This window comes from Sciurus vulgaris (genome assembly GCF_902686455.1).
Source record: "Sciurus vulgaris genome assembly, chromosome: 14".
NCBI lineage: Eukaryota > Metazoa > Chordata > Mammalia > Rodentia > Sciuridae > Sciurus > Sciurus vulgaris.
The window spans coordinates 16,629,633-16,646,417 of record NC_136475.1 but is presented as its reverse complement, the minus strand read 5'-3'; the positions used below and the strand labels follow the sequence as shown (position 1 = coordinate 16,646,417).

Genomic DNA, 16,785 nt, shown 5'->3' with positions numbered 1-16,785 from the left:
TGTCAAGGGAAATTGCAGATAAAGAGCATTTACATCACAATAGAAAGTTCTTTTGGACAAGGATGGTCTAGATGGTACATTCTGTAATGAAGATTATAGATGATAGAAGAAACCAGGTGCATTTATAAACCTTTTTCTGTATGCTGTCCATATGATCTTTGGGGTGGGGGGGCGTTGTTCACTTTTATTTTAAGATTTGCTCTGGATCCTACTCTTCCCTTTCCCCCCAGATTTCTGAGGTTTCTTTTAAATATTTCCAAGCTATTTTATGCTCTGCCAGGCTTTAAAAAGTGTGTTAAAAGATTACACTGGGTAGAAAGCACCTGTGAGGGGTGGAGTTGTGTGCGTACAACGCTCTTTTAGTTGTGCGCTATTTCCACAGGGCAAGATGGAGGCATACATTGTATACTGAACAGATTTTCATTTGGGGACTTTAATCAGGTCATACAGTTATCAGGAACTATAAATATCCCTGGAACTCATAAGGACTTTTTTTTTTTTCCATATCATCTGAGGACTCCTGGGGTGGTGGTATCCCACAGCGCTTTGGCTTGTTCCTGTTATTCTTGTGTGCTTGGCATTGTCAGTCACTGCCATTATCGTTTGAGTTTAGATAACAGTGATGGTTACTGTGAATGTAAATTGTAGGCTCCCATTTTTCCCCAGGACTCTGAAGGTGCTTCCAGTTTTCTCAAAGGTTTCTTGGGTAGACTACTATCCCCCAAGTGTTGGCGTAATACCTACCTGATAATGGCGCAAGCACAGAGCTGAGAGGGAGCTCTGGGAAGCTGTTTCATCATTGCTGTCCCAATTATTCATTTCATGTTCTCTGACAACAGGGGTTTGTGTACATGCCATGATACTCTTTCCTGCCATTCCATGTACCTGATAGTGTTGACTGAGCAATTACTTTACAAAAGCACACTTTATTCCTTTTCTCAATGAGTTTATTATCCAGCAAAGGGAATTAGTGCAAACATATATGTTCCCAGTTCCCTCAGAATATAAGATAATCTGTGCTATGTGTTTCAAGTTTACAATGAAAGTTCTAACAAGGAAGCAGGAACATTTTTGAAAATAAGAGAATGATAAAGAGAGAGAACTATGCTGGTTCAAGGACAAGAAGTCTTGAATGCCAGACTTAAGGCATTTGAAAGTTCTTCATCGACTGTGCGTTTTAAAAGTACGACCTCAGTGGATATTTTAGCAAGTTGAGGATTGATTTTAATCTGTAGTCAAGAGAAAGTAGAGAGAGGCTGTCTTAATAGTCTGAATTAAGATTTCTGTCCAACAATTACAAGGTTGTCAAAGCCTGCACTGGAATGAGAGCAAAGGATAGGGAATGGAAGGGACAGCAGAGGAGGCCGTACCAGGATTTGGTGGCTAATTTAGCTGGTTTTGCCAAATGGGGAAGCTGGTTTCAGTGGAAATCTGTGTCAGGTGGAAATGCAGGCAGATAAAGCAAGGAGGTACAGTGTGGAATAGGAGTTATGGGTTCAGGTACTGCTGAAGCACAGGTGGGGATGTATGTTATCATTGATAGCAACAGCTGTGTCTCTGCTTAGCAGAGAAGGTTTGTCAAATCGAAGGGGATGTCCCACTGCTGCACAAGAGTAGGAAAACCAGGGCAGTACATGGTCAGAGAGTTAGAATGGGTCACAGGGAAAGGTCCTAATATTTTAATATTCTTTAAAAAATGGAGGAACAAGAGAACTGGTGCAGTGGTTTCTTGAATCAGGTGGAGACAGGTCTTAAGAAAAGCTTAAACTGAGCATAGAAGCAAACTCATAAACTGATAAGGAATTGAGGGAACCTGTGTCTAATATTAAACTCACCCCAGTTGTTTGCCAGTGACGATAAAGGAAACATGAAGAGACCATGCTATGAGGTGAAGGTCTGTTTAAGTGTCTCATGCGGCCAGTTAGAATTAGATCTTTAAAGCCACAGAGATAGTGAGCTCCCAACATTTTGAAGGAACTGAAGAACTGGAAGTGGATGAGCTATGAAGGAAATTGAGGGGGTGAGACTTCCTCACTCTTCCCCCTTTATTTTTTCTTACAAGTATGTTGCTATTACTCCTATACAGGGTTGGAAGTTTGGTTGCTTTAACCTATTCTAAGCATTTCTTTTTCTTGGTGAATTAAGGAAGTTGTCCTATTTTCCAAGTAGGTAATATTACCCTCTCCTTACAGTCCAACTCTTTGCTAAACACAGTTTAAAATGTAGGCTTTTCTGTGTCCATGAAACAGGAGTGAATTTGCTTGTGGGCACAGAGAGTGGCCTGATGCTGCTGGACAGAAGTGGCCAAGGGAAGGTATATCCTCTGATCAACCGAAGACGGTTTCAACAAATGGATGTACTTGAGGGCTTAAACGTCTTGGTGACAATATCTGGTAAGTGTTCTTTTAATAAAGCAGAATCTAAGGCACTGTTTACAGATATCTTAATGTTACATGCTAAATTTTAGTTGTCACATTTCCTGATATACTGACTAAAAGGGATGCAACTGCATTGTGGATTTACCATAACGGGAGAGGAAGATGTACACAGCTTTGACACATCTAGTTTCCCCTATTATCAACATATTAGTGTGGTACATTTGTACACATTATTATATAATAATAAGTCATTAGTATTAACTAAACATAGTTTATATTAGGATACACATTTTGTATGGTATATTTTATTGGTTTTGACAAATATATGATGACACGTGTGTTAGTCACCTTTTCATTTCTGTGACCAAAACACCTGACAAGAATAACTTAGAGGAGGAACTTTTTGTTTCAAGCCCAGGGTTTCAGAGCTTCTTAGTCCATGGTCAGCCATGCCCTATCTGCTACCTGCCTATAGTTACCACCCAGTAGTCCATTCAAGTTATGAATCTATGTAATTAATTAATCTACTGGTCAGGTTATAGCTATCATGATATAATCATTTTATCTCTGCACATTCCAAAGTTTCCTAACACATGAATTTTGGGGGGGGAACACCTCATATCCCAACCATAACAACATGTATCTGGTATTATTGTATCATTTAGACTAGTTTAAGTGCCCTAAAACCCTCATTCGTCCTTCCTCTTGAGGCCTTGGCCACATCTGATCTGTTACCATGGCTTTTCCTTTTCTAGAAAGTCATGTAATTATAATCATGTAGCATGTAGCTTTATATGATGACATGTAGTATGTTTCCTTATGAACTGGTTTCCTTCCCTTTGCAGTACTCATGTAAGGTCTTCCCTTTTTATAACTTGATATCTCCTTTTTATATTGCTAAATAATATTCCATTATTTGAATATGCATTCCCCTATTAAGGATATTCCATATTTTAGATATCCCTTATTTAGATATCCATTCACTTATTAAAAGACATCTTGGTTGCGTCCAGGCTTTGGCACTTACGAATAAAGCTGCAACTTTTTGCATGGACATTAGCTTTCACCTCATATATTTTATAAATATGAGTACAACTAACTGGAATAATCAGAAAGACTATATTTAGCTTTGTAAGAAACTACCAAGCTGCCTTCCAAAGCAACTGCATCGTTTTTGTTTCCCACAGGCAATGGATGAGAGTTTCTTTTGCTCCACATTCCCATCAGAATTCAGCATTGTCAGTGTTTTAGGTTTTAGCCATGTGGATAGGACAGTGTAGTGTTACCTTGTTTTAATTTGTGCTTTCCTAATAATACACAGTGTCGAACTTCTTTAGGCCATTTTGTAACTGGGGTGCTTGTTTTTCTATTGTTGAGTTTTAAGAATTCTTAGAGTAATTTGGATATAAGGATTTTTTCCCATGTTCTTTTAGTGGTGCATTATAGTTGTACATAGTGGTGGGATTTGTTATATTGTACATGCACACGATAAAACAACATGATTTTGGCCAATATCATTCCCCAGGGGATAGAAGTCTTTTATCAGATAAGTGTTTTTTAAATGTTTCCTCCTGCCTGTAGTTATCTGTGCATTCTCCTTTGCAATGTCCTTTGCAAATGTTTTGAATTTTAATGAAGCCCAACTTATCAATATTTTCTTTGATGTTTTGTGATTTTGCTGTTTTACCTAGTCATTGCCAAATTGAGTTTTGTTTTGTTTTTTTTTAAGGCTGTCCTTTCATCATTGAATTGTCTTTACTCCTCTGTCAAAGATTTGTTCACAGTGTTTGTATGGGTCTATTTTGGGGCTCTTCATTTTGTTCCATGTGATCTCTGTTGTCAACCTCATTGTCTTAATTTCTGTAGATGTGCAGTAAATCTTTAAGTCAGGGATTGTCTACTCTTGTTAACTTTTTAAAAAAATATTGTGTTGACTGTATTGTCTCTCCAAGTAAACTTTGGAGTCAGTTTATTGTATGCACAGAATAACTTGATGTGATTTTTTTTTATTAGAATTGCATTAAGTCTATCTATATGGATCAAGGTGGGAAGAATTGACTGCTTGAGTGTTGAGTCTTCCTATCCATAAACATGGACTATCACTCCATTTATTTGAGTCTTTGAATCTTTTCATTAGAATTTTATTGTTTTCTTCAAATAAGTCTCAAAAATTTTGTTAGTTTTATACCTGTTTCATTTTTGTGATAATGTAAATGGTATTTTTAATTTTAAATTCTACTTATTTATTGCTGGTTTATAGAGAAGTAATTGACTTTTGTGTAATATGCTTGTATCCTGCAGCCTCACTATAATTGCTTGACAGTTTCAGGAATTTTTTGTTTGTATGTTTTTTGTTTTGTTTTGATTTTTGCTGATTCTTTGGTATTTTTTTACCTAGGTAATCATATCCTCTATAAACAAATGTAGTAATTTTATTTCTCACAAGAGATGTGAGAGGTGACATCCTTCCTATATTTTAAATCTTAGGGGGGGAAAGCATCTAGTTTCTCACCATTAAGTTTGATGTATTTTATCAAATTGAGGCAGTTCCTGTCCCGTTTTCCCAAGAGTTTTTTCCTAGTGAGTGAATGTCGATTTTGTTTGATGTGTTGGCTCGTGTTTTTTCCTCATTAGCCTGTTGGCAGTGTGTGGCTGCTCTTGCTTACCATCAGTTTTTGTTGCTTGTAGACATAGTTGCTTCCTCTTTGTCCCTCTGTGTGATTGTGCCAGTTTATTCACTCATTCTGCTATTGATAGAAACATTTATATTGTTTCCTGTGTGGGGCTATTATGAACACGTTTGTTGATGTATTGGGAGACCTGGACAAATTCGTTTTTATTAGGAGAGAAGGTATTGGATTGTAGGTAGTGTGTGAATTATCTTATATTAATAGATCATGCCAAACTCTTCAGAATTGCTCAACATTAGTTTATGAAGTTCTAGTTGCCCCATACTTTGTCTTTTTAATTCTAGACATCTGATAGGTGTGTGAAATTGTATTTCATGGTTTTAATATGCATTCAACTATTAACAGTAAGCACCTTCGTGAGGTATTTGAGTGCCTATTCTAGTTCTTACATAGTTTTTCTATATGGTTATCTCTGTTTGATTTATAGGAGTTTATTACATAATCTAGAAGGGAATCTTTTGTCAGCTATTTAAGGGGCTTGAATCTTCCCCCAGCTGCATGGAGGATTGATTTAATCCTTGCACTCATCTGTCAAATGGGAAATAACAGCTACTTTAGAGAGTTGTGAGGGACAGATGATGTAATACATGTGAAAACATTTTATGAGCTTTGTTGGTTGTGTTATTGTGCAGGTGTGGGGAGAAGCAAGCAAGTTGTTAATTCTGTAGCAGAGCACATCATCTGAGTGTCCCCCAATTTAGTTTGTTTCTGAAACCATATCTATTGGAGGTGGCATCAGATTGCACAGGCTGAAGGCTCAGTTCTGTAAGACCTTATACCCTCTACCTCCTTTAGATACCAGTCACAAATCCAGGCCTCAGGAACTTGTTATAAATTGGAGTTTACTGCAAGACCCTCCTTGGTTTGATTGATGTTCTGGGGTAACAAACAGAACTCAGAGAAAGATGTTTACTATTTTATTATAAAAGATAAAGGATACAGGTGCAGAGATGCATAGTGTGAGTAAAGGAGAAAGATCACAAGACTTCTGTGTACTTTTTTCTGAAACACGTGGCTCCTTTTCTTGTATTTTTTTTGACACACCTCCAGTGTGTTCAGCTGTCTGGAAGTTCATCTGAGCTCTGTCACTTGGGGCCCTTTTTGGTTTTCTTGTTGTTGTTGTTATTTTATTTATTTATTTATTTATTTTGCTATTTATTTATTTATATTGCTGAGGCTTTGAACCCAGGACTTTATGCATGCAAGGCAAGCACTCTACCAACTGAGCTATATTCCCAGCCCCATTTAGGGCTTTTAAGGAACCTTCATTACATAGGCATGATTGACTAAATCACTGACCAGTGAAGATGACCTTAACCTTCACCCACTCTTCCCTCCCTGGATGGTTGGGGTGGGGCTAAAAGCCCCAACCTCTAATCCTGCCTTGGTCCTCTAATTCTACCTTGGTCCTCCTGGTGGCCATCTTCTATTCTGAAGTTACCCAGAGGCTGCCAGCCTCTAGCCAGTTATCAACATACAAATAGACAGCTATCAGTTTGAAGATTCCAAGGATTTAGGAGTACGCCAGGAAACAGGGACACTTTGTATTTCACAATATCATGATATTCCTAGTGGTTTATTGTTGCTTTTCTTGTGCCAGGCTAACTTGGTCACGGGGTAAGTGGCATGGAATCAAGACTCCGGGAGTTGGGTGGAAGCAGGCATGTGGTGAGCAGCCTGCAAACTTCGTTTATTGCGAAAGTACATAAGACTTTTATAGTTCTCTTGACCAATCATCATTTGCCATGGTTACACCTTGACTAATCATCATTTGCCATGGTTACACCTTTGACCAATCATCATTTGCCACGGTTACACCTTTGTCCTATCTGAATTGACATCCTTTTCTTAGGTCTCTCGAGCCCTGCCCTTTGGTTCCCTTGGTAACACTAATGTCAATTTGGGGAGTTATGTACTTTCCTAAATGGCCGAAGTGGAATGCTCCTTCCCACAGGTTTTCCTGTCAGGCCTGTATGTGCGAAGGTTTTCCCTACGCTCTTGAGACATTCACTGCTGCCAGCCAAGAACTAGGATTTCTCCCAACAGTTTATTGATAACTATTCATCTATATGTGTGAATTCATTATTTTAAAACCTTTTCTTTGAGCCATGCCTATACCCATTGATAATTATGTAGGAGGTTCAAAAATCCATCTGAAGAGCTTTTAAATTGAATCTCTGGTAACCCTTTCATGCAAAATAATTCCCTTGGGGAAGTGATATTTGCTGTTCATAGAAGTTTCTTTTGATTGCTATTGTTATTAGTGATGATATCTGTTTATATTTATTTTGCTAGGCAAAAAGGATAAGTTACGTGTCTACTATTTGTCCTGGTTAAGAAATAAAATACTTCACAATGATCCAGAAGTTGAAAAGAAGCAAGGGTGGACAACCGTGGGTGATTTGGAAGGATGTGTACATTATAAAGTTGGTAAGTTCCAGCAGGGGCCTAAGTGTTTTGCTTTTTCAGAGATAGATTAGGATTAAGTCTACAATTCATGTACTATTTGAAACTTGTAATAATAAATTGCTTCTGAGGGCTGGGGATGTAGCTCAGTTGGTAGAGTGCTTGCCTCATAAACATAAGGCCCTGGGTTCAATCCCCAGCACCGCCAAAAAAAAATTGCTTCTGAAACATCTGGCTCCTTTCTGATTTTATGTTTTTAAGGCATCATCTAATCTTGAATTCTTATTTAGACATCGTCTTACTGTCATGTGTACCTGTAAACATAACAGTTTGTTCCCTCTGTTTGCTCTGTCCTTAGTCTCCTCCACACCTAGATGTGATTCAGAGTAATTTCTTTAAAGAAACCTTGCCAAATGAAAGCCAGCTGACTTGGGTTCCTTCTTAGGTGCCAACTCATTCTTCATTTAGAGGACTGTGGGTCCTTGACATCAATAATAGAACACTTGAGGGTGATCCATAGACTTGTGGCATGTCATTTTTCATTAAGTGCACTGCACAATACTGCCATGCTCTTAACTAGCAAATGCTAGTTGACCAGTCCATGTTTCATGACAACTGTATTTTCCCCTAACCCCCTAAGTCCTTTGGTATGCATTGATTTTTATGAAGTGAAATCTCATAGGAATAAAACTAAAATCAATTTTTTATTGCATATGAAAAGAAGAAATAATGAACCTTAGCCAAGGCAAAATTTTATGTGAAAAATGATATATTTTAATGGATTTGAAACAGAAGTTGGTGTATATACCTAAGACTGATTAACATTAGGGATTCATTGAACATTGATCTCTGCTTGCATGTTTTCTGTTATCTGTACTTATGAAGGTGCATACTATAGTGAGTTCCTTTGTTCCCAGCATATTGATACTTGACATTGTGAAGTTTCTGTAGTCTAAAACACCCAGCTCATTGGTTAATAATGATTCCAGAGATACAGAAATAGTTTTATTTCTTTGGTGTAGATTTGAGGATTAGGGTTTTCTATGCTGTGTTTTTATGAAGTACTTTTATTTGTTGAAGTGTAACTAAAGACTAAATTTAGTAAACATCTTGTAACAGCTCAATTAAACATGAATAGATTATCCTACAGGGGAGCTAGAGGCAATAGTGTTAGATTATACTGGAATTTTCATCAGAACAAAACAATAGTCTTAAAGCCTGCTCTTCTTATAGAATGAATCACACATATTTTCTGGAGATAAGTATGACTAACACCATTCATTCACTTGAATATAGTTGAAAAGAATAGGGGTCTATTTTATAGTAACAAACGGCATGGTACTGGCATAAAAATAGACATAAAACCAGAAAAATAGCCAGAATAGAAGACCCAGAGTCAAGCCCAATCATCTACAGTCATTTGATCCTCAATAAAGGTGCCAAAAACATAATTTGGAGAAAAGACAGCCTCTTTAACAAATGGTGCTGGGAAAACTGGCTATGTAGAAGAATGAATTAGACCCTTGGACCTCTCACTCTGCACAAAAATCAACTCAAAGTAGATTAAAGACCTGGGAGTTAGACCAGAAACTATGCAACTGGTAGAAGAAAATGTAAGGTCAACACTACAGTTTTTAGGCACGGGATGACAACTTTCTCAATAGGACTGCTGAAACTCAGGAAATAATGCCAAGAGTTATAAAAGGGATGGCATCAAATTTAAAAACTTCTACACAGCAAAGGAAACAGGAATGTGGAGAAAGAACCTACAGAATGGGAGAAAATCTTTGCTAGCTACTCTTCTGACAGGATTAATATCTAGAATGTATAAAGAACTCAGAAAACTTCACAAAAAAACAAATAACCCAATTAGTAAATGGGTGAATGAATTAAACAGATACTTCTCAATAGAAAAAATACAGATGGCAACAAATAATAAGAAAAAATGTCCAACATCATTAGTAATCAGGGAAAAGCAAATCAAAACTACACTAAGATTTCATCTCACACTAGTCAAAATGGCAGTCATCAAGAATACAAACAATAATAAATGCTGGAGAGACACTCACACTGTTGGTAGGTCTTTAAATTAGTAGAACCACTACAGAAATTGGTATGGAGGCTCCTCAAAAAACCAGTCATGAACTCACCATACTACACCAGCTACACCACTCTCAGTATTCATCTTGGAAATTAAAGTCATCGTACTGCAGTGATATGTGCGTATTTATGTTTATAGCAGCACAATTCATAATAGCCAAACTATGGAACCAGCCCAAGTGTCCATCAGCTGATGAATGGATAAAGAAAACGTGGTATATAGACATAATGGAGTTTTATTCAGCCATAAAGAAACATGAAATTATTTTATTTGAAGGAAAATGGATGGGTGTAGAGACCATTATGGTAAGCAAAATAAACCAAACTCAGAAGGCCAAGGCTTGAATGTTCTCTCTCATATGTGGAAGCTAGAGAGGAAAAAGGAAGCTGGGTTTGAGATCCCAGCATCTCAGAAGGCTGAGGCAGGAGGATTGCAGGTTTGAAGACAATCTCAGAAACTTAGCAAACCTCTGAACAACTTAGCAAAACCATGTCTTAAAATAAAAAGCTAGGGATGTTTTAGTGATTAAGCACCTTGGGTTCTATCCCTGGTACCCCACTCCCCTACAAAATAAAAAGAAAAGAGGAAAAAGGAAAAGAAAGGTGGGGAGTTCATAAAAATCAAAGGGAGATTAGTAGAGGAAGGGGATGAAGGGCGTGAGACGAAGGGAGGGAACAGGAAGTTCTGGGGAGTGATATTGGTGAAATTATATTGTGTGCATGTACCAATATGTAACAATAAATCTCATCACCATAGTATACCAATTAAAAATGTGGAAAGAGAAAAACAAAAGGAACAGGGGTCTTTTTAAAGTTTATTTAAACTAATTAAAATTAAGTCAACCTTGAAATTTAATTCCTCTAATCTTACCCTACTACATTCTAATTGCCCAGTAGACACTTGTGTCTAGTATCTGTCAGTGGTAGTACAGATACACAGCATGTCCAACATTTCAGAAGATGCTTTTAAACAGTGGTGGTTTGGCCAACCTCTTATAATCCTTTTTGTCTTAATGTTGATGCCTTACTCAGTGATCATATATGGAGTTTAGTAAAGAAGGGTATCAAGTTATCAAGTACTCCCTCATGCACAAAAAAATCACATAGTTGTTTGATGTTAAGTAGCTTATATAGAAGCCAGCTATCAATGTATCTGCATCAGAGTAGTAAGTCTTGTAGTCACAGGCCCCTATGAAGGCACCAAACAACTGTGGAAAGGTTGCAGATTATCTTCGTTGGTTGAAAAGAGACTTATTTTACTACTTCTTTTCAGGTCTAGAACTTAAGGTAGAATCTTAGATACAGTTATCACTGTAGTTGAGGAAATGATCTGAAGTGATTCTTGATCTTTTGCACAGATTCTTCTATTAATAGAATTCAAGACTCAAGAGTATTTGATATAACTTTCTTGTTCTTCATTCTGTGAGAGCCCATGTGGAACTTGGGGAAAGCAGCATGGACGACTTGACCTCTTTTTATGTCATTCTGGAGCCTCTAGGCTGATTAACTGTCATTATCCTTATGAAGCAGTGCTAAGCCCCTGAAGACTTTAAGGTGGTATACCTGGCATTGTCCTTGGTAAAATAGTACTTGGTTTCTATGAACATTAGTGAAAGTATTCACTAATGGTATCCAAAGTATTGGAAATGAATCCAGTACAGCATTTAGACAAAGATGGGAAAACATGGATTATACATTAAAGAATCTGGGAAAGGAAAGTATGTAGCTTGATGTCTATCTGAATTTGCCCTGTACCGGTTTGGATGAATCAGTGGAATGCATATTTATATGTTTGTAGAATTTTGAGTTCTGGGTTGATACTGATATGTAAATCTCTTGTTTTTTGTATTTGTTTTTCAGTAAAATATGAAAGAATCAAATTTCTTGTAATTGCTTTGAAGAATTCTGTGGAAGTCTATGCGTGGGCACCTAAGCCATATCACAAGTTCATGGCCTTTAAGGTAATAATAGCAAGTACATTTAAAAGTATCACCAGCCATCCAAGCCGCAACCAAGAGCCAGGGAATCAGTTTAAAAAAATCTGAACAGTTAAAATTAGCACTGTAAAGCTGTGTACTAATAGAGTATGTATCTTTGTGGTAAGAGAAGCCGTTTCTAACATAACATAATGAGCTTAGTCAACTGTTTTCTAAGCCCTCAGATAATTGATGTGTCAGTATAATAACGGGAAAAGACAGAACACCTCTTCCACCCTCCATTAAACGACTGAATTTCACCTGAAGACTTGGATGTGTATAAAAATCAAGATGCATTGATGCCAAAAAAAAAAAAAAGCTTTCAACAGTAGGCAGTTCTAAAGCACAGCTATTCACCAGAGTACTAATTAAAATTAAAATTATCAATGACACAAGTACTGTGTATTATGCATTAAGTGGGGAAAAGTTAAAAATATGTATAATATGGTCCTATTTTATTTATTTTTTAAAAATGCAATCAGACATCCAAACTGATGTTTAAAATAACATGTTTTTGCCATTTTACAAGTGTTGGGGGCTGTGCCATGCGAACGGTACCTGATCACATCGGCAGTGAAGAGGTTAATTAACATAAGCACACTCAGGTGATTTATTACTGGCCATATTCAGTTAAGTCCACGCGCACAACGCATGCACAGGTGTTCCCAGCGGGCCTGCTCAGACCTGCTTGTTTTTTAACCCTTGCGGTGATAGGGCAGCTGGCTCCTCGCGTGATCGCAACTGGCGTGGCCCTGCCCTCCTCCTCCTGGAGGGAATATAAGCGGGCAGTAGGTGGGGCGCGACAGTAAGGAGCAGCAACAAGCAGAGAAGAGCGGGAAGCAGAAAGAGAAGCAGCGAGTAGGGGCAGCGGCAAGCAGAGAGAAGCAGTGCACCTTTAGCACATACTCCTAGCACGCACCTTTAGTTCACAGGATGCAGGATGCACCTTTAAGAAGAAGCTGCAGAAGCCTAAGAAGAAATAGAAGCATAGAAGCCTTTCTTTCTCTTTCTCTCAGTCTCTCTCCCCTCAAAGATTCTTTCTTATGCAAAGTCTCTCTCTCTCTCCCTAAGAAAAGCCTTTCTTCCTCTGTAGCCCAGGGAACAGGCGAATAAGCGAGAAAGCAGCCCACTAAAGAAAGATAGTAAAAGTAGTTCGTTTCCAGTCCACCACCCATAAAGACCCGCACAAATTGTTGCTTCAGGCGGTGACAAATATCCGCGGATTTGGTACCACAGAGAGCCAGCGACATACAAGTACAGTTTTAGGAAAGTAAATGAATGAGCACTATGTTTTAAAATTGGGACTATTTCCCCTTGTGAGTTCACATGCAGTCATATAACTTAATTGATCACAAATCTGCCACTGGTGGTTAGATTTTTTTTTTTTTTTTAATGTGGGGATTTGAATGCAGGGCCTCACACGTGCTAGGCAAGTGCTTTGTCATTGAGCTACACCACCAGCCCTGGTGGTTAGGTTTCTAAGGTGTAAATAAATTTTTAGTGGACTATAGTCTTCAAAGTGTTTTAGGACTAAACTATGCAATATTAGCAGTCATTTTCTATTTGTATTTTTAATACTTCTTTAATAGAATAGTTTATACTAAATACAGATGTATGAAATTGTTAAAATTGATTGTGTTCTGATATTAGGTAGACGTAAATTAGTAACATTTCTAATAGTAGACACCAAATCCTAAGAGTAGTCTCTTGGACCATTTTAGTGCAGATCAAGAAATTAAGAAATTCTCATCCCCATAATTATATTAAAATAGTTTTGATATATTTTATTAGAAGGGTAAATTTCAGTTGCTTGGAAATTTTATATTATTTGATTGCTTGTTGCTTGTTTACCCAGTGAAGGCAGGATAAGTGGGGCTATTATATTGGTGTAATAAATAAAAATTCTAGTGTTATTGAATGAAGATAACTCATTATGAAACGCCATTACCTTCTGTGATCTACTCTTAATATCCTTTATATATCAGGTACTATACTAGCTGCTTTTATTTATATATATATATATATATATAAAAGATATATATCAAATAGATATGTTTATATTTTATTTATGTTTTATGTATATTTTTTTATTTTAGATATTACCTGTTTAAATCTGTTCCATGTCACCTTCATCCCAGTCCTGTAAGCTGGTAGTACTGATATTAGTGAAGAACTGAAGCCATGCTCCACAATCCAGGCTGTTCAGTACATCATAGCCTTTCATCACCGTATCAGTCCTAGTCAGAAAATTTCAGCAGGAGTCTTTATAGTGCACATATTGACAAGGGTGACAGTGTTTTTTAGATTCCTAACATGATTCCCTGTAGCTTCTCTTTGTACCACCTGCATTTGAATTATACTGCAGAAACTCCTGTTGTTTGACTTTACATATTTTTCTTATCAAGACCACAAGATAGAAAGTGACAGTACAGAAGGCTTGGACTAGGTAGGAGAGATTGAGGACATAATTTATGGAATATTTGTCTACTAGATGCTAATTAACAGATACAAACATAATAAAAACTTATTTTATAGAGTAGTTCTACCTGTGGTTGTTGCCAGTGTGACTCACTACCTGGACTGAATGTGGTTGGATTCTGCTTGTCTAGTGTCATCTGTTAGGTATAAGTTCTATTTCGCCTTATTGCTTCTGTCTTGATTATTTCTTTGTAGTCATTTGGAGAATTGGTACATAAGCCATTACTGGTGGATCTCACTGTTGAGGAAGGCCAGAGGTTGAAAGTGATCTATGGATCCTGTGCTGGATTCCATGCTGTTGATGTGGATTCAGGATCAGTCTATGACATTTATCTACCAACACACGTAAGAAAGAACCCACACTCTATGGTTGGTTGACTGGCTTCATTTTGTTTTGACTTTTTCCTTTACTCTGCTTAGTGAACTAACACAAGCAGGGTTTCCTCATTTCCCCATGGTGTGGGGGTGAGTATTTAAATTACGTATCGTTTTTAATAGCTCCTTGCTCCGAGAAAAGTGGAAATCCACTTTCCCGGCTCTATGAAGCCTGGCTGAAAACTTCTCAGCCCTTGCTTTGACTAACATGGGGTGAATTGGGGTTGATTGCTGGCAGACCAGAATACTCCTGGGTTGGGACTGGTTCTCAAATGTAGCCTACTATTCAAATGTGTTTCAGGGGCCTCAGGAAATGTGAGTCAGTAGAGTATATGATCTGTTAACAATAGACGGGATACATGTCACATGGGTTTTCTAGAACATTATCTCTTTGCTATATATGTCACCAGGGATATGGTACCAATGCATTCAGTAGGTGGTCTTATTGATCACTTTCACAGTGCTGGAAATAGCTACAAACATGCTTCCCTGTGTTCTGTTCCTCTTCTCTAGATCCAATGTAGCATCAAACCCCATGCAATTATTATCCTCCCCAACACGGATGGGATGGAGCTTCTGGTGTGCTACGAAGATGAGGGGGTTTATGTGAACACATATGGAAGGATCACCAAGGATGTGGTTCTTCAGTGGGGAGAGATGCCAACATCTGTAGGTACGTCGCACGGGGGGTTGGGAGCACTTGTGAAAGTAGTGTCTTTTTCTAAGACTGCATCTATTTCACATACTAATTTTGCATTTAGTGGAGTGGTTGGCAATGGATTATAGATCATGGAAATAGAATAATCATGGATCTATTTTAGAACAAAATCAAGTAATTTGTGTGGTGGGGGATGTAAGGTACTGGGGATTGAACCTAGGCACACTAGGCAAGCTCTGTGCCTCTGAGGTATAGCTGCAGCCCAGCTCGACATAACTGTTTAAAAACTGTTGCCACAGTCTCTCATTTAATCCTTGAGACACCCAGAGAAAATAGAGGAGTTTGTTTATTTGTTTGTTTGTTTTTTATGCTTTGTGGAAAGTAAAGAGAGAGAGAAAAGAGGAGATACCTTGTTCTTGAGAGTGGCTCTGCCACAGCTGGAAGCACGGCCTCCTGCGTAGCCTGGTGTTGGCATTCAGGAGCAGAGGCTGTATGGAAGTTTTTGTGGCTTGTGTTTATACCCCAACACTGTCTTGGTTTTGTCGCAGTTAAGTCCCTATCTCTGCTCAAAAGTTTCTTCCCCCACCTTCTCCCATGACTGGATTGATAAAAATGCGCACTAAAACTCTGCATTTGGTGGGTCATTTTTGAAGATAAGCATAAGGGAAATTAGTTCAATAGAGGTAGACTAGGGGTTGCAGAGGCAGAATCCTTAAAACAAAAATCCTCAAATAGTAGGCATTTAGGAGTGAGTGAGTGAGTGTGTGTATACCCGTGTATATACATATCACATCAGGCTGTTTCCTTACCTTTAACAATTTGTATTTTCCCCTCCCTGAAAGCATATATTCGATCCAATCAGACAATGGGCTGGGGAGAGAAGGCCATAGAGATCCGATCTGTGGAAACTGGTCACTTGGATGGTGTATTTATGCACAAAAGGGCTCAGAGACTAAAATTCTTATGTGAACGCAATGACAAGGTAATGTTCCCTTATTGCTTTCTTTAAGTTGGTATTGTCTTTTAGCAATGGTTTATTGTCCATGGAGTTTGATGATGAACTGTAATTTTGATAGATTCTGGAATAAATTAAAGGACTTTTTCAATGTCAAGTTTGGGGTATGTTTGTAGGGTTTGGAATACTGGAAGGCACTGAATGACCTGCTAACTGCACCTTCTCTTGCTTTTGCAGGTGTTCTTTGCCTCTGTTCGGTCTGGTGGCAGCAGTCAGGTTTATTTCATGACATTAGGCAGGACTTCTCTTCTGAGCTGGTAGAAGCAGTGTGACCTGGGGATTGCTGACCTCTAAAGTCTTCAGGATCCTGAGAACTTGGAATTCCTTGCAACTGGAGCTTAGAGCTGCACCGGTGCAGCCAGGACAGCTGTGTGTGCAGGCCTCACGTGTTGGTCCTCTTTCCCTTCCTTCCTACTCTTCTCTTGCCAGTTTATTTCTGTTCTCTTCTTTTCCCCTCTTAAAAATAAATCAAGGCTGCATTGCAGCTGGTGCTGTTCAGATTCTACCATCGGTGCTAGAAGTGTTTGGGGTTGAGCATCAGACCAGAAAAAACCCCTTTCCTGCAGCTCCAGAATTCCTTGTCTCTGAATAACTGTCCTGTGGGTATCTGAAGGTGGCGACAATGAACACGCCATCAGTTGTGTTGGCAGTGGGCACAAGGAGGTGAAAAGTGGTGTAAGGAGCAGTTTGCTGAAGCAGAGAACAGATT

At 38.3% G+C, this 16,785-nt stretch overlaps 1 protein-coding gene and 1 long non-coding RNA gene across 50 annotated transcripts in view; one reads left to right on the top strand and one right to left on the bottom strand.

The window, feature by feature from the left end:
• MAP4K4 (mitogen-activated protein kinase kinase kinase kinase 4) overlaps positions 1–16,560 on the top strand; it is a 172,428-nt gene extending 155,868 nt beyond the window's left edge. For 27 of the 49 annotated variants that reach the window (XM_079110748.1, XM_079110743.1, XM_079110739.1 and 24 more), the window contains 7 exons: positions 2,250–2,393; positions 7,364–7,498; positions 11,435–11,535; positions 14,224–14,373; positions 14,917–15,076; positions 15,904–16,043; positions 16,254–16,560. In XM_079110748.1, the coding sequence (XP_078966874.1) occupies positions 2,250–2,393; positions 7,364–7,498; positions 11,435–11,535; positions 14,224–14,373; positions 14,917–15,076; positions 15,904–16,043; positions 16,254–16,337 (914 nt within the window). In that variant the 3' untranslated portion in view covers positions 16,338–16,560. Of the gene's footprint in view, positions 1–2,249; positions 2,394–7,363; positions 7,499–11,434; positions 11,536–14,223; positions 14,398–14,916; positions 15,077–15,903; positions 16,044–16,253 lie in introns of all 49 variants that reach the window. The other 22 variants (XM_079110750.1, XM_079110728.1, XM_079110762.1 and 19 more) reach the window with 1 other exon arrangement.
• LOC306644140 lies at positions 6,207–7,356 on the bottom strand. The gene is made up of 2 exons (XR_013759178.1): positions 6,887–7,356; positions 6,207–6,854 (listed from the first exon to the last, which is right to left on the bottom strand). It is a non-coding gene; the product is annotated as an uncharacterized lncRNA (long non-coding RNA).
• Positions 16,561–16,785: the final 225 nt, after the last annotated feature.